The 20,785-nt window shown below is 42.2% G+C and overlaps 1 protein-coding gene and 1 long non-coding RNA gene across 4 annotated transcripts in view; one reads left to right on the top strand and one right to left on the bottom strand.

Annotated features, from left to right (window-relative positions):
- Positions 1–20,785, bottom strand: part of LOC138975055 (uncharacterized) — a 379,618-nt gene that overhangs the window by 231,359 nt on the left and 127,474 nt on the right. The window lies entirely within an intron of this gene.
- Positions 1–20,785, top strand: part of LOC138977337 (uncharacterized) — a 39,015-nt gene that overhangs the window by 7,105 nt on the left and 11,125 nt on the right. For all 3 annotated transcript variants that reach the window (XM_070350237.1, XM_070350238.1, XM_070350239.1), the window contains exons 2-5: positions 2,293–2,474; positions 5,085–5,156; positions 7,759–7,803; positions 17,053–17,108. In XM_070350237.1, the coding sequence (XP_070206338.1) occupies positions 2,307–2,474; positions 5,085–5,156; positions 7,759–7,803; positions 17,053–17,108 (341 nt within the window). In that variant the 5' untranslated portion in view covers positions 2,293–2,306. The remainder of the gene's footprint in view (positions 1–2,292; positions 2,475–5,084; positions 5,157–7,758; positions 7,804–17,052; positions 17,109–20,785) is intronic.

Here is a 20,785-nt window from a genome sequence, read left to right as displayed (position 1 = left end):
GAGTATGCATCAAGCTCCTGGAACACAGCAGCCAGGACCAACAAGGCACGACTGGACCGAGTCCAAAACCTCGGCTTGAGGACTGTCCTTGGAGCGATGAAAACCACTCCCATCTCTGAGATGCAGAAGGTGGCCAACATCGAACCGTTGGAAGACAGACGACAGGCAAAGCTTCTGATACAAGGAGAGAAGCACAAGAGACTCGAGAGCCATCCGCTCCACAACAAGTTCCAAGCTCTCACCAAGAACCGCTTGAAGCGCCAGAGCCCCAACCATCAGCTGAAAGCACAGCAGAGGGAGAATGCTGACATCCTTCAACCCAGCCCTGACCAGTGCGAGAGGCTCAATCCAAAGCCGTGGTCTCCCCAGAGTCAGAGATTCCATGTAAGGATGTCCATTCCTGGCATCTCTGGAAAACAGCAACAGAGTGATGCAGCCCTCCGCTCCCTTGCCCTGGAAGAAATACACAGGAGGTACCCAGCCAGCAAGTGGACCCACGCTTATACAGATGGTTCGGCAGAGTGCGCAACCAAGAACGGAGGAAGTGGCGTCTTCATTCAAATGCCAGGAAGACCCCCAGAGACACTGACCACACCATGCGGTGTTCTCTGCTCCAACTTCAAAGCAGAAGTTGTTGCCCTCCATACAGCTGCAGACTTCCTCACCTCTCTTGAGGAAACCCCACCCAAGGTTGTCTTCCTCTCTGACTGCCTGTCCGCACTACAAGTCCTCACAGCCCCTGCAGAACACCTCGTGGAAGAGCTGAAGAAGTCCCTGAACGACTTGTCCCAGAAAGCCTCCGTAGTTCTGCAGTGGATTCCAGCGCACTGCGGCATCGCTGGAAATGAGAAGGCGGATGATCTGGCCAAAGATGCAGGAAGACAGAAACAACCAGAAACCAGCCTGTCCTTCCGAGAGACCAAAACCCTCATCAAGCATCGCTGGAAGACATCATTCAAAGAAAGAAACGGAGGCTACAAGCCAGACCAAGACCCCATCCACCGCCTCAGCCGTGCAGAGCAGACTGCCATCTTCCGGCTGCGTACAGGGCACTGCGGCTTTAAAGCGCACCTGAAAAGGATCGGCGTAGCAGAGTCGGCATTGTGCGATTGTGGGGCGGCCGACCAGACAGTAGAACATGTATTGAATACATGCACAAACTTCACTCTGCTGCGGAACCAGATCTGGCCAGAAGGAGCTACACTGGAGACCAAGCTCTGGGGAACGTCAGAAGACCTGAAAGCGACGTTCCAGTTCACGACAGCAGCGGAACTACGACCCTAGACACAACCGTCGAACGCAGAAGAAGAAGATGTGTGTGTGCATACATATGTGTGTGCGTGTATGTGTTTTTTTTTCTGTGTCTGTGTAAGAGAGAGAGAGAGAGAGAGAGAGAGAGAGAGAGAGAGAGAGAGAGAGAGAGAGAGAGAGAGAGAGAGAGAGAGAGAGAGAGAGAGAGAGAGAGAGAGAGAGAGAGAGAGAGAGAGAGAGAGAGAGAGAGAGAGAGAGAGAGAGAGAGAGAGAGAGAGAGAGAGAGAGAGAGAGAGAGAGAGAGAGAGAGAGAGAGAGAGAGAGAATGTGTGTGTACGTGTGTGTGCGGGTGCGTGCCAGTGAGTTTGTGTGTATATTTGTGTGTGTGTGTGTGTGCGTGCGTGTGTGACTTGGGGTGTGAGTGTGTGTGAGAGAGAGAGAGAGGGAGAGAGAGAGAGAGAATGTGTGTGTACGTGTGTGTGCGGGTGCGTGCCAGTGAGTTTGTGTGTATATTTGTGTGTGTGTTTGTGTGCGTGTGTGACTTGGGGTGTGTGAGAGAGAGAGAGAGAGAGAGAGAGAGAGAGAGAGAGAGAGAGAGAGAGAGAGAGAGAGAGAGAGAGAGAGAGAGAGAGAGAGAGAGAGCGGATTTGTCCTTCGCTGGGGTATTCAGTGCCTTGTCATTGCACTTCTACATAATTACTTATTATCACTATATCAATGATTTGATTTTTGTTACTTATTTATTATTAATATTACTTATTATCACTTTATCAATGATTTATTTATTTTTACTTACTTTATCAATGATTTGAATTTTGTTACTTATTATACTTATCACTTTATCAATGATTTGAATTTTGTTACTTATTACTTATTATCACTTTATCAATGATTTGAATTTTGTTACTTATTATACTTATCACTTTATCAATGATTTGAATTTTGTTACTTATTACTTATTATCACTTTATCAATGATTTGAATTTTGTTACTTATTATACTTATCACTTTATCAATGATTTTATTTTCGTGTTGTTTCAGGTTGTTTGCCGAACATGACACTTTTCAACAGCCCCAGCAGAAGTGTGAGCATGGCGCTTTCAGTGACGGGGATGATGTTGCAGTTGGTGGTTGTGGCGGTGGTGATGGTGTGTGTGAGTGGTAAGAAGGGAGACCATGGCGGTGTTGCTATGGGTGTCCTCAGCCCCTGTGATGATGCCAAGGTAACTGCACTTTGTTTGGTTGTGTTTAATGGTTGGAAGGGAAATGTGTATCATCTAACAGCAGTTTACCAGTCAGTTACCAGGTAGATCTGTCAGTTTACCGTTTCATCAGTCATTTTATCAGGTACATCAGTCAGTTTACCGGGTAGATCAGTCAGTTCATTCAATAAGGATACCGGGTATAGATCAGTCAGTTCACCGGGTAGATCAGTCAGTTCACCGGGTAGATCAGTCAGTTTATGGGGTAGATCAGTCAGTTTATGGGGTAGATCAGTCAGTTTATGGGGTAGATCAGTCAGTTTATGGGGTAGATCAGTCAGTTTACCGGGTATAGATCTGGCAGTTTACCGGGTATAGATCTGGCAGTTCACCGGGTAGATCAGTCAGTTTATGGGGTAGATCAGTCAGTTAATGGGGTAGATCAGTCAGTTTATGGGGTAGATCAGTCAGTTTACCGGGTATAGATCTGGCAGTTTACCGGGTAGATCAGTCAGTTTACCGGGTAGATCAGTCAGTTTACTAAGTAGATCAGTCAGTTTATTGGGTAGATCAGTCAGTTTACCGGGTATAGATCTGGCAGTTTACCGGGTAGATCAGTCAGTTTATTGGGTAGATCAGTCAGTTTACCGGGTAGATCAGTCAGTTTATGGGGTAGATCAGTCAGTTTATGGGGTAGATCAGTCAGTTTATTGGGTAGATCAGTCAGTTTACAGGGTAGATCTGGCAGTTTACCGGGTATAGATCTGGCAGTTTACCGGGTAGATTAGTCAGTTTACTGGGTAGATCAGTCAGTTTATTGGGTAGATCAGTCAGTTTATGGGGTAGATCAGTCAGTTTATGGGGTAGATCAGTCAGTTTATGGGGTAGATCAGTCAGTTTATTGGGTAGATCAGTCAGTTTACCGGGTAGATCAGTCAGTTTATGGGGTAGATCAGTTAGTTTATGGGGTAGATCAGACAACAAGCTGTCTTGGCATGCCAACACTGACCAAATCTTGAAGAAAGCGCACACGTGCATGTACTGTCTAAGGAAGCTTAGATCGTTCTCTGTTCGTAATGACATCCTGCAAATGTTCTATCTGTCCACTGTTGGTAGCGTGTTGACATATGCATGTGTGTGCTGGGGGGGTAACCTTAGTAAACAGGATAGTGACAGGCTAGAAAAGCTAGTCAAGAAGGCTGGATCTGTTGTAGGCAGGAAACAAGAGACCATTGAATCAGTTTGCCAGAGACGACTGACTGACCGACTGACCTCAATTTTGGCTGACGAGACACACCCACTGAAACCTGAATTTGACTCTCGACGCATTGACAGGAGTGGTAGACTGAGGGCTATGGTTGCTAGAACGTCACGCTTCCGCAATTCTTTTGTTCCCAGAGCTATCCATGCTTTCAACCAATCACATGTTAGAGGCCTCTATCATGTTTCTCTGTCATAATTATTACTGTACTCTGTTGCTGGGTTATCTGTAAAGTATGTATTTTTAGTAACTGTATTACCGTAGCCCAAATGTGCGGTGTTCTAGTCGACATGTGGTGCTTTGTAAACCTTGTGTGTGCGTGGATGTGGAGGTGGACTCTTGGACGTCTTTTTGTTATTGGAATTATGGTTTTTGTTAAATTGTATTGCTGTTGCTGTTGTTGTGTGAGTGAGTTGTGAGTTGGCAGACTTGACTTGACGGATGACTGTTTGCGTTAGTGAGACTGTGTTTAGTATGCATTCTTATTCTTTTGATTGGAAATGAGTATTGTTACAACATAATTTCCATATGGATTAATAAATTTGAGTTGAGTTGAGTTTATGGGGTAGATCAGTCAGTTTATGGGGTAGATCAGTCAGTTTATTGGGTAGATCAGTCAGTTTATGGGGTAGATCAGTCAGTTTATGGGGTAGATCAGTCAGTTTATTGGGTAGATCAGTCAGTTTACAGGGTAGATCAGTCAGTTTATTGGGTAGATCAGTCAGTTTATTGGGTAGATCATTCAGTTTATTGGGTAGATCAGTCAGTTTATTGGGTAGATCAGTCAGTTTATTGGGTAGATCATTCAGTTTATTGGGTAGATCAGTCAGTTTACAGGGTAGATCAGTCAGTTTACAGGGTAGATCAGTGACTCAGTTTACCGGGTATAGATCTGGCAGTTTACCGGGTAGATCAGTCAGTTTACTGGGTAGATCAGTCAGTTTACCAAGTAAATCCGTCAACAACTCATTAAATCAATCAGTTTAACGGGTAAAAGTTCAAATCAGTTTTATTTGTAGATCAGTCAGCTAGTTTTGGGCAGATCAGCCTGAGTTTACCAGGTACATGTATGTTAGTCAGTTTAGTCTCGTATGTAGAACCAATATAACTGTCAATCAGTGTCAAATGTCAAATTTTGATGCAAACTACAGTGTCAAATGTCAAATTTTGATGCAAAATACAAATATCATATTTTGTTAGCGTGCCTGCTTGATCAGTCATACCGGTTAGATGAGTCGGTTTAGTCTTGAAGAATGACTACTGTCTCTATCTGTGTGAACTGTCATAGCTTGGTCAGAAATACAAATGCAAATCCCGATTATTATGATGTGTTTAGCGTGCCTGCTTGACAGAGAGTGTGTTGATTTCAGACAAACATCGAAATAGACTGGGACCCCCAGTCATCAGCAGAGTACACGTGTGACAGCGACACGCTCAGCCCAGTGAGTACTCTTTGCACATCTCTTGTACAGTACAGTGGTACCTCCCTTTACAGTGGTACCTCCCTTTACAGTGGTACCTCCCTTTACAGTGGTACCTCCCTTTACAGTGGTACCTCCCTTTACAGTGGTACCTCCCTTTACAGTGGTACCTCCCTTTACAGTGGTACCTCCCTTTACGACCCCTCTCTTTTACGGGTCCCTCAATATTACGACCGACTTTTCTCTGACGGATATTTTTCCTTCTTTGTCTTAGTATTTCTCACCTCTATATTACGTCCCCCTCTCTAATACGACATACGACCGTCCATACGTGGACTTATAACGACTTTTCCCAAAATTATCACGGGTTTGGTTTATCTCCAGTCGAGTGAGTAAGCGAAACGGACACAAACACGTGCTGAAATCCTGTCCGTGTAGAAGATCACTTCGGCACGCAAACAGCTGAAGCCATGGTTTTTCGTTTCTGTTCATTACTTTATTTTGAATAGATAAAGGTCATTCGCAAGATGTCTGGTCATTTTGCAAAGAACTGTGCAGGAACTCCTACCTTTTAAACATGCAAAGTTACAGAAACGTTATGAAAGTAATCCGAACATCGAACCAAAACCAAAAGTTGTGGTGACGTCATGAAATTTTGCGATGTACGTATGCAAAGGGCGTGTAAACATTTTTGGTCTAGCTAACAATGGCGGCCGACGAACGTGGGTTTTGAAATCTGGAACTGTTCTTGGTTTTCCCCGATCCGTGACTGAATGACGCGATATACAACCACGCGTGTTTGAATCAATAAATTCTCCTCAGAATCCCGTCAGTGAAGTTTGAAGGTGAGCAGTGGAGTGTCCTAAATTACTCATCTCTGTGGACAGTCCGTAATGCAGTTGTCCCTTGAATGAGCGAGTCAAGTTTCATCGTGAAAACTGACGCTTTTGGCTACAATTTTACATCAGTTTCAACACACTGCCGCGGTTCTTATTCGTTTTGTTCCTTGCGTTACGGACACTTTTCTTTGTTTTTAACCAAATAGTTGCTGGGTATCGTATGACTATGATTAGTAGCTGGTATCGACATCGATGTGCATGTTTTGGGACCGCATGCTTTCGTTCGACCTCAGTTTGTTTATTTCAAACCTTAACCCACGAGTAGTTACGGGGCTTCATTAAACAAGCAAGAAAACTGTGTGGGTAATTAATTGAATAGAAAACAGGTTACTATAATCGTTTAAGGAAAGAACATTACGTTGTGGGCGGCATCAATCAAAACGCCAATGTCATTCCGGATCATTGACGGACCCGGACATAGCAAAACAATCCTCCATGTTACGACCCCTCCATATAACGACCGAATTTCGGTTACATTTTCAAAGTCGTTATACAGAGGTACCACTGTATTTAGTTAGTATCCAGAAGTAATTGCAGTGTTGTTCATATGCCTCTGACTTTGGTCATTTACGCATACTTTTTTTATCTAGCGCAATTGTTCTGATTCAAGGTCGGTCGAATGTCCGATAGTTTTGACGCGCAGAATGTTTTTTGACACAGTCTTTTTTCTTCTGGCAAGGTCATTTTGACCTATAACTATTTGTATTTTGATTCCAGATGGAACTGACCTATTGTCCTCTGTGTCTTGGAACAACACTGGCAATGAGTTGTCAGGAGGCCATGTCTAAATTAGCAGAATGCTGTGTAGACAGAAAGTCATTTTCTTCTGGACGTGTTCTTGATCAGCGTATAGGTATCTGTGTTTGATACTTAATGCTAGGATTTGGATGTTACTTTTTTGGATTTCGGTTCAAAACGCATCTTTGTTTTGAAAGTTGAAGTCTCCCCCCCTTTAACACCCTTTTGTTGGCCTCTTGTTGGCCTCTTGTTGGCCTCTTGTTGGCCTCTTGTTGGTCTCTTGTTGGTCTCTTGTTGGCCTCTTGTTGGTCTCTTGTTGGCCTCTTGTTGGCCTCTTGTTGGCCTCTTGTTGGTCTCTTGTTGGTCTCTTGTTGGCCTCTTGTTGGTCTCTTGTTGGTCTCTTGTTGGCCTCTTGTTGGCCTCTTGTTGGCCTCTTGTTGGCCTCTTGTTGGTCTCTTGTTGGTCTCTTGTTGGCCTCTTGTTGGTCTCTTGTTGGCCTCTTGTTGGTCTCTTGTTGGCCTCTTGTTGACCTCTTGTTGACCTCTTGTTGGCCTCTTGTTGGCCTCTTGTTGGCCTCTTGTTGGCCTCAAAGAGTGAACGTTTCTAAACATTTCTGAGATTGTCAGTTTTGTAGCTTGGTTTCTCTGGTGTTCAAGGTACAGTATCTACTTACAAAACTGTCATTACAGAGGTCTAGAAGCACTATGTGTAACCAAGATGTGTACCTGTACATGTAGCTATGATGTCACCCGTTCACTTACTGGAAACTTGGTATATAGATTCACCACACCTGGAACTGCAACGCATAGCAGGCGATCTAATGGCAGACAGTCAGGCATTCATCTTCTGCACCATTGGCTAGCTAACATGACATGTAGTACTTAGCAAATGCGTGATGTAAAAGCTAGATTTGATTTTGTTACATGTACGCCTGATACACGTTCTGAAAAAAAGCCTTTTCTAGACTTCTCTATTGTTCGTTGCAGAGTGTGCCTAAGATTCAGAGTTCCTGTATGGAGGAACCAGATGAGGTGAGTTGTAACTTGATTAATGGATGCAAATTGATTACACAGTGGTAACTGTTCAGTGTTAGATCTCTCTGATGAAAAGGAACCCCCACACATGATGAACATTGTTTTGTTTTCCCTTGTTATTTGAGTTTAACCCAATCATCCTTGAAAGGATTAAAACAGCATAATAGGATTACCAGCAGGGTGACAATAGAGGAATTCTGGAAATAACTCTTCCGGGTTTGTATGTGTTGTGTGAAAGAGTGAATACCCTGGTTGCTGTGTGAAAGAGTGAATACCCTGGTTGCTGTGTGAAAGAGTGAATACCCTGGTTGCTGTGTGAAAGAGTGAATACCCTGGTTGCTGTGTGAAAGAGTGAATACCCTGGTTGCTGTGTGAAAGAGTGAATACCCTGGTTGCTGTGTGAAAGAGTGAATACCCTGGTTGCTGTGTGAAAGAGTGAATACCCTGGTTGCTGTGTGAAAGAGTGAATACCCTGGTTGCTGTGTGAAAGAGTGAATACCCTGGTTGCTGTGTGAAAGAGTGAATACCCTGGTTGCTTTAAGTGAGACACATAATCAACATGTGCTCCTTGTCCATGTGCTTCAGACACATGCACTCCTCGCTAGTGACCGGCCTGTCCATGTGCTTCAGACACATGCACTCCTCGCTAGTGACTGGCCTTGTCCATGTGCTTCAGACACATGCACTCCTCGCTAGTGACTGGCCTTGTCCATGTGCTTATTATTATTATTATTATTATTATTATTGTGATCATTTTTGTGCGCCTAATCTAGATATAGCCCTAGGCGCTTACATATTAATTTCTGCCGTTTGAAATGGAATTTTTTACAGACAGACAGACAAACAGACATTTTTTACACACAATATATATATAACGCATTCACATCGGCCAGTAAAGCTCAGTAGCCTATTAGGCGAGCATTCACCTTTCACGGCCTTTATTCCAAGTCAAACGGGTATTTGGTGGACATTTTTATCTATGCCTATACAATTTTGCCAGGAAAGACCCTTTTGTCAATCGTGGGATCTTTAACGTGCACACCCCAATGTAGTGTACACGAAGGGACCTCGGTTTTTCGTCTCATCCGAAAGACTAGCACTTGAACCCACCACCTAGGTTAGGAAAGGGGGGAGAAAATTGCGGCCTGACCCAGGGTCGAACACGCAACCTCTCGCTTCCGAGCGCAAGTGCGTTACCACTCGGCCACCCAGCCCATGCTTCAGACACATGCACTCCTCGCTAGTGACTGGCCTTGTCCATGTGCTTCAGACACATGCACTCCTCGCTAGTGACTGGCCTTGTCCATGTGCTTCAGACACATGCACTCCTCGCTAGTGACTGGCCTTGTCCATGTGCTTCAGACACATGCACTCCTCGCTAGTGACTGGCCTTGTCCATGTGCTTCAGACACATGCACTCCTCGCTAGTGACTGGCCTTGTCCATGTGCTTATTATTATTATTATTATTATTATTATTGTGATCATTTTTGTGCGCCTAATCTAGATATAGCCCTAGGCGCTTACATATTAATTTCTGCCGTTTGAAATGGAATTTTTTACAGACAGACAGACAAACAGACATTTTTTACACACAATATATATATAACGCATTCACATCGGCCAGTAAAGCTCAGTAGCCTATTAGGCGAGCATTCACCTTTCACGGCCTTTATTCCAAGTCAAACGGGTATTTGGTGGACATTTTTATCTATGCCTATACAATTTTGCCAGGAAAGACCCTTTTGTCAATCGTGGGATCTTTAACGTGCACACCCCAATGTAGTGTACACGAAGGGACCTCGGTTTTTCGTCTCATCCGAAAGACTAGCACTTGAACCCACCACCTAGGTTAGGAAAGGGGGGAGAAAATTGCGGCCTGACCCAGGGTCGAACACGCAACCTCTCGCTTCCGAGCGCAAGTGCGTTACCACTCGGCCACCCAGCCCATGCTTCAGACACATGCACTCCTCGCTAGTGACTGGCCTTGTCCATGTGCTTCAGACACATGCACTCCTCGCTAGTGACTGGCCTTGTCCATGTGCTTCAGACACATGCACTCCTCGCTAGTGACTGGCCTTGTCCATGTGCTTCAGACACATGCACTCCTCGCTAGTGACTGGCCTTGTCCATGTGCTTCAGACACATGCACTCCTCGCTAGTGACTGGCCTTGTCCATGTGCTTCAGACACATGCACTCCTCGCTAGTGACTGGCCTTGTCCATGTGCTTCAGACACATGCACTCCTCGCTAGTGACTGGCCTTGTCCATGTGCTTCAGACACATGCACTCCTCGCTAGTGACTGGCCTTGTCCATGTGCTTCAGACACATGCACTCCTCGCTAGTGACTGGCCTTGTCCGTGTGCTTCAGACACATGCACTCCTCGCTAGTGACTGGCCTTGTCCGTGTGCTTCAGACACATGCACTCCTCGCTAGTGACTGGCCTTGTCCGTGTGCTTCAGACACATGCACTCCTCGCTAGTGACTGGCCTTGTCCGTGTGCTTCAGACACATGCACTCCTCGCTAGTGACTGGCCTTGTCCATGTGCTTCAGACACATGCACTCCTCGCTAGTGACTGGCCTTGTCCATGTGCTTCAGACACATGCACTCCTCGCTAGTGACTGGCCTTGTCCATGTGCTTCAGACACATGCACTCCTCGCTAGTGACTGGCCTTGTCCATGTGCTTAATTCAGACACATGCACTCCTCGCTAGTGACTCAGGCCTGTGGTTATACTCCTTTCTTTTGAACCTTTAATCGTTATGAACAGCGAAGACAGATGTTTGTGTACCATAGCTGTTGATCATTTGAAGTTAGAAACAGTCAGTTAGAACTGATTTACAGGGAACACACATGTATTTATTTTGTGGCTGTTTTCAGGGAACACACATGTATTTATTTTGTGGCTGTTTTCAGGGAACACACATGTATTTATTTTGTGGCTGTTTTCAGGGAACACACATGTATTTATTTTGTGGCTGTTTTCAGGGAACACACATGTATTTATTTTGTGGCTGTTTTCAGGGAACACACATGTATTTATTGTGTGGCTGTTTTCAGGGAACACACATGTATTTATTGTGTGGCTGTTTTCAGGGAACACACATGTATTTATTGTGTGGCTGTTTTCAGGGAACACACATGTATTTATTGTGTGGCTGTTTTCAGGGAACACACATGTATTTATTGTGTGGCTGTTTTCAGGGAACACACATGTATTTATTGTGTGGCTGTTTTCAGGGAACACACATGTATTTATTGTGTGGCTGTTTTCAGGGAACACACATGTATTTATTGTGTGGCTGTTTACAGGGAACACACATGTATTTATTGTGTGGCTGTTTTCAGGGAACACACATGTATTTATTGTGTGGCTGTTTTCAGGGAACACACATGTATTTATTGTGTGGCTGTTTTCAGGGAACACACATGTATTTATTGTGTGGCTGTTTTCAGGGAACACACATTTATTTATTGTGTGGCTGTTTTCAGGGAACACACATGTATTTATTGTGTGGCTGTTTTCAGGGAACACACATGTATTTATTTTGTGGAGGGAACACACATGTATTTATTTTGTGGCTGTTTTCAGGGAACACACATGTATTTATTGTGTGGCTGTTTTCAGGGAACACACATGTATTTATTGTGTGGCTGTATTCAGGGAACACACATGTATTTATTGTGTGGCTGTTTTCAGGGAACACACATGTATTTATTGTGTGGCTGTTTTCAGGGAACACACATGTATTTATTGTGTGGCTGTTTTCAGGGAACACACATGTATTTATTGTGTGGCTGTTTTCAGGGAACACACATGTATTTATTGTGTGGCTGTTTTCAGGGAACACACATGTATTTATTGTGTGGCTGTTTTCAGGGAACACACATGTATTTATTGTGTGGCTGTTTTCAGGGAACACACATGTTTTTATTTTGTGGCTGTTTTCAGGGAACACACATGTATTTATTGTGTGGCTGTTTTCAGGGAACACACATGTATTTATTGTGTGGCTGTTTTCAGGGAACACACATGTATTTATTGTGTGGCTGTTTACAGGGAACACACATGTATTTATTGTGTGGCTGTTTTCAGGGAACACACATGTATTTATTGTGTGGCTGTTTTCAGGGAACACACATGTATTTATTGTGTGGCTGTTTTCAGGGAACACACATGTATTTATTGTGTGGCTGTTTTCAGGGAACACACATGTAATTATTTTGTGGCTGTTTTCAGGGAACACACATGTATTTATTTTGTGGCTGTTTTCAGGGAACACACATGTATTTATTTTGTGGCTGTTTTCAGGGAACACACATGTATTTATTTTGTGGCTGTTTTCAGGGAACACACATGTATTTATTGTGTGGCTGTTTTCAGGGAACACACATGTATTTATTGTGTGGCTGTTTTCAGGGAACACACATGTATTTATTTTGTGGCTGTTTTCAGGGAACACACATGTATTTATTGTGTGGCTGTTTTCAGGGAACACACATGTATTTATTGTGTGGCTGTTTTCAGGGAACACACATGTATTTATTGTGTGGCTGTTTTCAGGGAACACACATGTATTTATTGTGTGGCTGTTTTCAGGGAACACACATGTATTTATTGTGTGGCTGTTTTCAGGGAACACACATGTATTTATTGTGTGGCTGTTTTCAGGGAACACACATGTATTTATTGTGTGGCTGTTTTCAGGGAACACACATGTATTTATTGTGTGGCTGTTTTCAGGGAACACACATGTATTTATTGTGTGGCTGTTTTCAGGGAACACACATGTATTTATTGTGTGGCTGTTTTCAGGGAACACACATGTATTTATTGTGTGGCTGTTTTCAGGGAACACACATGTATTTATTGTGTGGCTGTTTTCAGGGAACACACATGTATTTATTGTGTGGCTGTTTTCAGGGAACACACATGTATTTATTGTGTGGCTGTTTTCAGGGAACACACATGTATTTATTGTGTGGCTGTTTACAGGGAACACACATGTATTTATTGTGTGGCTGTTTACAGGGAACACACATGTATTTATTGTGTGGCTGTTTTCAGGGAACACACATGTATTTATTGTGTGGCTGTTTACAGGGAACACACATGTATTTATTGTGTGGCTGTTTACAGGGAACACACATGTATTTATTGTGTGGCTGTTTACAGGGAACACACATGTATTTATTGTGTGGCTGTTTTCAGGGAACACACATGTATTTATTGTGTGGCTGTTTACAGGGAACACACATGTATTTATTGTGTGGCTGTTTTCAGGGAACACACATGTATTTATTGTGTGGCTGTTTTCAGGGAACACACATGTATTTATTGTGTGGCTGTTTTCAGGGAACACACATGTATTTATTGTGTGGCTGTTTTCAGGGAACACACATGTATTTATTGTGTGGCTGTTTTCAGGGAACACACATGTATTTATTGTGTGGCTGTTTTCAGGGAACACACATGTATTTATTGTGTGGCTGTTTTCAGGGAACACACATGTATTTATTGTGTGGCTGTTTTCAGGGAACACACATGTATTTATTGTGTGGCTGTTTTCAGGGAACACACATGTATTTATTGTGTGGCTGTTTTCAGGGAACACACATGTATTTATTGTGTGGCTGTTTTCAGGGAACACACATGTATTTATTGTGTGGCTGTTTTCAGGGAACACACATGTATTTATTGTGTGGCTGTTTTCAGGGAACACACATGTATTTATTGTGTGGCTGTTTTCAGGGAACACACATGTATTTATTGTGTGGCTGTTTTCAGGGAACACACATGTATTTATTGTGTGGCTGTTTTCAGGGAACACACATGTATTTATTGTGTGGCTGTTTTCAGGGAACACACATGTATTTATTGTGTGGCTGTTTACAGGGAACACACATGTATTTATTGTGTGGCTGTTTACAGGGAACACACATGTATTTATTGTGTGGCTGTTTTCAGGGAACACACATGTATTTATTGTGTGGCTGTTTACAGGGAACACACATGTATTTATTGTGTGGCTGTTTACAGGGAACACACATGTATTTATTGTGTGGCTGTTTACAGGGAACACACATGTATTTATTGTGTGGCTGTTTTCAGGGAACACACATGTATTTATTGTGTGGCTGTTTACAGGGAACACACATGTATTTATTGTGTGGCTGTTTTCAGGGAACACACATGTATTTATTGTGTGGCTGTTTTCAGGGAACACACATGTATTTATTGTGTGGCTGTTTTCAGGGAACACACATGTATTTATTGTGTGGCTGTTTTCAGGGAACACACATGTATTTATTGTGTGGCTGTTTTCAGGGAACACACATGTATTTATTTTGTGGCTGTTTTCAGGGAACACACATGTATTTATTGTGTGGCTGTTTTCAGGGAACACACATGTATTTATTGTGTGGCTGTATTCAGGGAACACACATGTATTTATTGTGTGGCTGTTTTCAGGGAACACACATGTATTTATTGTGTGGCTGTTTTCAGGGAACACACATGTATTTATTGTGTGGCTGTTTTCAGGGAACACACATGTATTTATTGTGTGGCTGTTTTCAGGGAACACACATGTATTTATTGTGTGGCTGTTTTCAGGGAACACACATGTATTTATTGTGTGGCTGTTTTCAGGGAACACACATGTATTTATTGTGTGGCTGTTTTCAGGGAACACACATGTATTTATTGTGTGGCTGTTTTCAGGGAACACACATGTATTTATTGTGTGGCTGTTTTCAGGGAACACACATGTATTTATTGTGTGGCTGTTTACAGGGAACACACATGTATTTATTGTGTGGCTGTTTTCAGGGAACACACATGTATTTATTGTGTGGCTGTTTTCAGGGAACACACATGTATTTATTGTGTGGCTGTTTTCAGGGAACACACATGTATTTATTGTGTGGCTGTTTTCAGGGAACACACATGTATTTATTGTGTGGCTGTTTTCAGGGAACACACATGTATTTATTGTGTGGCTGTTTTCAGGGAACACACATGTATTTATTGTGTGGCTGTTTTCAGGGAACACACATGTATTTATTGTGTGGCTGTTTTCAGGGAACACACATGTATTTATTGTGTGGCTGTTTTCAGGGAACACACATGTATTTATTGTGTGGCTGTTTTCAGGGAACACACATGTATTTATTGTGTGGCTGTTTTCAGGGAACACACATGTATTTATTGTGTGGCTGTTTTCAGGGAACACACATGTATTTATTGTGTGGCTGTTTTCAGGGAACACACATGTATTTATTGTGTGGCTGTTTTCAGGGAACACACATGTATTTATTGTGTGGCTGTTTTCAGGGAACACACATGTATTTATTGTGTGGCTGTTTTCAGGGAACACACATGTATTTATTGTGTGGCTGTTTACAGGGAACACACATGTATTTATTGTGTGGCTGTTTACAGGGAACACACATGTATTTATTGTGTGGCTGTTTTCAGGGAACACACATGTATTTATTGTGTGGCTGTTTACAGGGAACACACATGTATTTATTGTGTGGCTGTTTTCAGGGAACACACATGTATTTATTGTGTGGCTGTTTTCAGGGAACACACATGTATTTATTGTGTGGCTGTTTTCAGGGAACACACATGTATTTATTGTGTGGCTGTTTTCAGGGAACACACATGTATTTATTGTGTGGCTGTTTTCAGGGAACACACATGTATTTATTGTGTGGCTGTTTACAGGGAACACACATGTATTTATTGTGTGGCTGTTTTCAGGGAACACACATGTATTTATTGTGTGGCTGTTTTCAGGGAACACACATGTATTTATTGTGTGGCTGTTTTCAGGGAACACACATGTATTTATTGTGTGGCTGTTTTCAGGGAACACACATGTATTTATTGTGTGGCTGTTTTCAGGGAACACACATGTATTTATTGTGTGGCTGTTTACAGGGAACACACATGTATTTATTGTGTGGCTGTTTTCAGGGAACACACATGTATTTATTGTGTGGCTGTTTTCAGGGAACACACATGTATTTATTGTGTGGCTGTTTTCAGGGAACACACATGTATTTATTGTGTGGCTGTTTTCAGGGAACACACATGTATTTATTGTGTGGCTGTTTTCAGGGAACACACATGTATTTATTGTGTGGCTGTTTTCAGGGAACACACATGTATTTATTGTGTGGCTGTTTTCAGGGAACACACATGTATTTATTGTGTGGCTGTTTTCAGGGAACACACATGTATTTATTGTGTGGCTGTTTACAGGGAACACACATGTATTTATTGTGTGGCTGTTTTCAGGGAACACACATGTATTTATTGTGTGGCTGTTTTCAGGGAACACACATGTATTTATTGTGTGGCTGTTTTCAGGGAACACACATGTATTTATTGTGTGGCTGTTTTCAGGGAACACACATGTATTTATTGTGTGGCTGTTTTCAGGGAACACACATGTATTTATTGTGTGGCTGTTTACAGGGAACACACATGTATTTATTGTGTGGCTGTTTTCAGGGAACACACATGTATTTATTGTGTGGCTGTTTTCAGGGAACACACATGTATTTATTGTGTGGCTGTTTTCAGGGAACACACATGTATTTATTGTGTGGCTGTTTTCAGGGAACACACATGTATTTATTGTGTGGCTGTTTTCAGGGAACACACATGTATTTATTTTGTGGCTGTTTTCAGGGAACACACATGTATTTATTTTGTGGCTGTTTTCAGGGAACACACATGTATTTATTTTGTGGCTGTTTTCAGGGAACACACATGTATTTATTGTGTGGCTGTTTACAGGGAACACACATGTATTTATTTTGTGGCTGTTTTCAGGGAATTCACATGTATTTATTTTGTGGCTGTTTTCAGGGAACACACATGTATTTATTGTGTGGCTGTTTTCAGGGAACACACATGTATTTATTGTGTGGCTGTATTCAGGGAACACACATGTATTTATTGTGTGGCTGTTTTCAGGGAACACACATGTATTTATTGTGTGGCTGTTTTCAGGGAACACACATGTATTTATTGTGTGGCTGTTTTCAGGGAACACACATGTATTTATTGTGTGGCTGTTTTCAGGGAACACACATGTATTTATTGTGTGGCTGTTTTCAGGGAATTCACATGTATTTATTTTGTGGCTGTTTTCAGGGAACACACATGTATTTATTGTGTGGCTGTTTTCAGGGAACACACATGTTTTTATTTTGTGGCTGTTTTCAGGGAATTCACGTGTGTTATCCTCACGCCATCAACTACACTGACATCCCTCCCACCAGGTGAGTGTTGAATTTCTCACTGTCTCTGTCTGTCTTAGTATGTACGATCTACATTGTCGTCCCTTGGCCCATAACCTTGACTAAAGTATAGCCCTGTGTTATGAGAGACATCAGGATCAGGGACATTTAGGATGGTCCAAGGGGTGTATTTTTTTTTATCACAGGTACCATTGTACTATACCTGCCACTCACTTAGTGCAGTGAGACAAGATTTCAATCTGCTGTTGTGATTAGAGTAAGTAGTGTTTGAAAGTGAAACCCACACCCATCCCTTAATTCATTCTCCCCTCAAGCATACACATCCTTTCTTCAGTTTCCTGTTACATCTCCTCCATACCCCATTTCACAAATCCATTCATTAGTTGTGTAGTGTCTGGTTGTGTAGTGTCTGGTTGTGTGTGGTTGTATCAGGAAATATGCTGTTGCTTTTATTTTTGCATTCCATAATTGACACTATTACTTTAGGGTATCTTACATTCTTAATAATAAAAAGTGTCCAATGAATTCAGTGTTGAAAAGTGCATGTATCAAGGAAGGAAAACAACTGCAATTGTGTAGTCCTATTAAATGCATTGAAATGTTTTGAAGCAACTATCAATCAAACTAAATTATATACATGTATTGTGGAACTCCCCTTTGTAAGAACCCCAAATTTAAGACTCCTCCCCTTTTAAGACACCTCCCCTTTTAAGACTCTTCCCCTTTTAAGACTCCTCCCCTTTTAAGACACCTCCCCTTTTAAGACTCCTCCCCTTTTAAGACCTTACTTTTATTATCTTTTTCTGTTCATAACCTCTGTAGATTTAAATGTACCTCCATTATAAGGCTCCCCCTTTGTAAGGCCTTATTTTCTCAGATCTCTTTTAGCTTTATACTCCGTTATCTGTTTTGTGTTGTTTGTAATAGTATTTTTGTCCTGATGTTAACTCACCCTCCACCCCCCCCCCCCCCCTCCCCCTTCCCCCCCCCTCCCCCTTCCCCCCATTTCCCATAGTAAAGAAATGTATGTAATCACTTTGCACTTGTAGTGTTTTATTATTATTATTATTATTATTTAAGTTATTGAGACATCCCAGTGCACTAAGGGATTTATAGAGCAAATCGAGAAAATTCATTATTGAACGAAGCGCATAGCGCTGAGTTCAATAATTATTTTCGAGATTTGCTCTATAAATCCCTTAGTGCACTGGGATTGTTTCAATAACGATATTGTCAGTACCGCCATAGAAAAAAGAAGATTCCAAGCGCACATTTTGCAACGCGCATTTGAATAGGCATAACTGTGTGGTCAGGTCGTGTACAGTAAAGATCTACTTTTGTGTGGGGTGTCTCAAGTGTGTCGTGCTTTCGTCACACGCATTTTAATTTCTGTTGGTAAATTCCAGTGTAGCGTTAATCTGAACAGTGATGATCTTTCAGAGAGACCTCATTTGAACTCGGAGAAAGGGCTGTGCTCTTCATTATTTGCGATTCGAAACCTCCAGTCGAGCTTCGACGGATTGACTGTGCGGAGTGACTCCCCTTGAATTGACTCGAAGCCGCGGGACTCGACGGTTCGCACATTTTCAAAACAAATGTGGCATATTTCTCGTGTTGTATCTTCAGTCATCGGGGAGTCTGATACTAAATATGAACGGTAAGAATGCTCTGAACCCTACACGTATTATATCCCCATCGTTTTTTCGTTCACATTTGCCCAACATGTTAATTTGCTGAGCGGGGTTTATGTCGTCTGCTAGGGCAATCAAACCACTGCATGCAGTCTGCACTGACTGAGTCTGCACGCACGAGGCACGCTGGTAATAAGTCTTATAATGGTAAGAACGTTCTGAACCCTACACGTTTTCGATTACGATTGTTCTTGCCTTGAAATAATAATTCGGAAACCATTCATTTACTGAACTGATGCAGTCGTATTTCAGTGTAGTCAGTGCGGCTAAGTATTCATGACAGAGTCGATCGAGTCAGTCTTCCCAAACTGGTCTAGCTGGTACGTTATCGGAATAACACTTGTGTTTTCTGCTAGCGGGTGGGAATTTTATATTAACTCATCATTTGGTAATGTGGATGATAAGCTACATGCCACTAACACGATGAGAAGAATCTATGCAAGTCGGCGAGAATTAGATGAAACCGCACAGCGGCTTGTATTTTTAGATCAGTGGCAGCCGCACTGTGGCACAGGCACATGCAATCTGTCAGAAAAAAACCACTTCTGCTTTAATTGAGAAGCAGGGAATTTATGGTCATTTGGTATTGTGGAGAATATAAGCTACATGTCAGTAATTAATTCTGAGGATGAGAGCATAGTCTTGCTTAGGTAAAGGGCGTAAGAATACGCTCTGTGGAAAAGTTAGCGCACTCCAAGAGTGCGCTAACAGTTTTAGCGCATCGCCATTAGCCAATCAACTGGTTCACATCAGTCATGTGACACCAGTACTTACTGACAATTATTATTATTATTATTATTATTATTATTATTACTATTTATTATTATTATTGTTGAATTGTTTCTTGTATTGTTTTTGCTCTCCCTCACCCCTCAACTCCCTTTTCTGTACATAGTCTGATTTCTTTTTGTTTTAGTTCCTTTTATTTGGTGTTGAATGAAATGTGTTTTTACTGTGTTTTTTTAATTTTCCATGTACCCTCACGGGGTTTTATTGGAATAATAAAACTTGACTTGACTTGACTTGACTTGACTCATGGACATCTAGCTCTGTGGAACCAAGCCTTGTTATAGTAGAGGGCCACAGAGCTACATCTGTCTCTATGAAACCAAGCCTTGTTATAGTAGAAGGCCACAGAGCTACATCTGTCTCTATGAAACCAAGCCTTGTTATAGTAGAAGGCCACAGAGCTATACATCTGTCTCTATGAAACCAAGCCTTGTTATAGTAGAAGGCCACAGAGCTACATCTGTCTCTATGAAACCAAGCCTTGTTATAGTAGAAGGCCACAGAGCTACATCTGTCTCTATGAAACCAAGCCTTGTTATAGTAGAAGGCCACAGAGCTACATCTGTCTCTATGAAACCAAGCCTTGTTATAGTAGAAGGCCACAGAGCTACATCTGTCTCCATGAAACCAAGCCTTGTTATAGTAGAAGGTCACAGAGCTACATCTGTCTCTATGAAACCAAGCCTTGTTATAGCAGAAGGTCACAGAGCTACATCTGTCTCTATGAAACCAAGCCTTGTTATAGCAGAAGGTCACAGAGCTACATCTGTCTCTATGAAACCAAGCTTTGTTATAGTAGAAGGCCACAGAGCTACATCTGTCTCTATGAAACCAAGCCTTGTTATAGTTGTGAGCTTGGGAACGACAGTTACGGTACACATGCACTTTTGTGCATCCGTGTGAACTCGTGGTACCTCTGTACTATCGGGGATCCATTAAGGTTTCCGAGACTGAGTTTCAATTCTATTGAATTGGTCTCGCGGAATAGCCGATTCTAAAATTTGCATAGGTAAAACGATTGCTTTTTTTTGTACAAGCCTCTGGAGTAAATTTTGTGATTAATGTTTTTGTGAACAAGAAACAATTGACAGGTGGTTTTGTTCCATCTCCTTTTTCTCTCCGCTGCGATGTAAAGTTGAATAGTTGAAGGTGACGTTGGGCACTAATTAAAGAAAGTGGGGTTGCCTGACACCCCGCGAGTTGAATGGGTTAATCTTG

This window comes from Littorina saxatilis, linkage group LG9 (genome assembly GCF_037325665.1).
Source record: "Littorina saxatilis isolate snail1 linkage group LG9, US_GU_Lsax_2.0, whole genome shotgun sequence".
Taxonomy (NCBI): domain Eukaryota; kingdom Metazoa; phylum Mollusca; class Gastropoda; order Littorinimorpha; family Littorinidae; genus Littorina; species Littorina saxatilis.
This window is presented reverse-complemented; position numbering and strand designations above follow the sequence as displayed.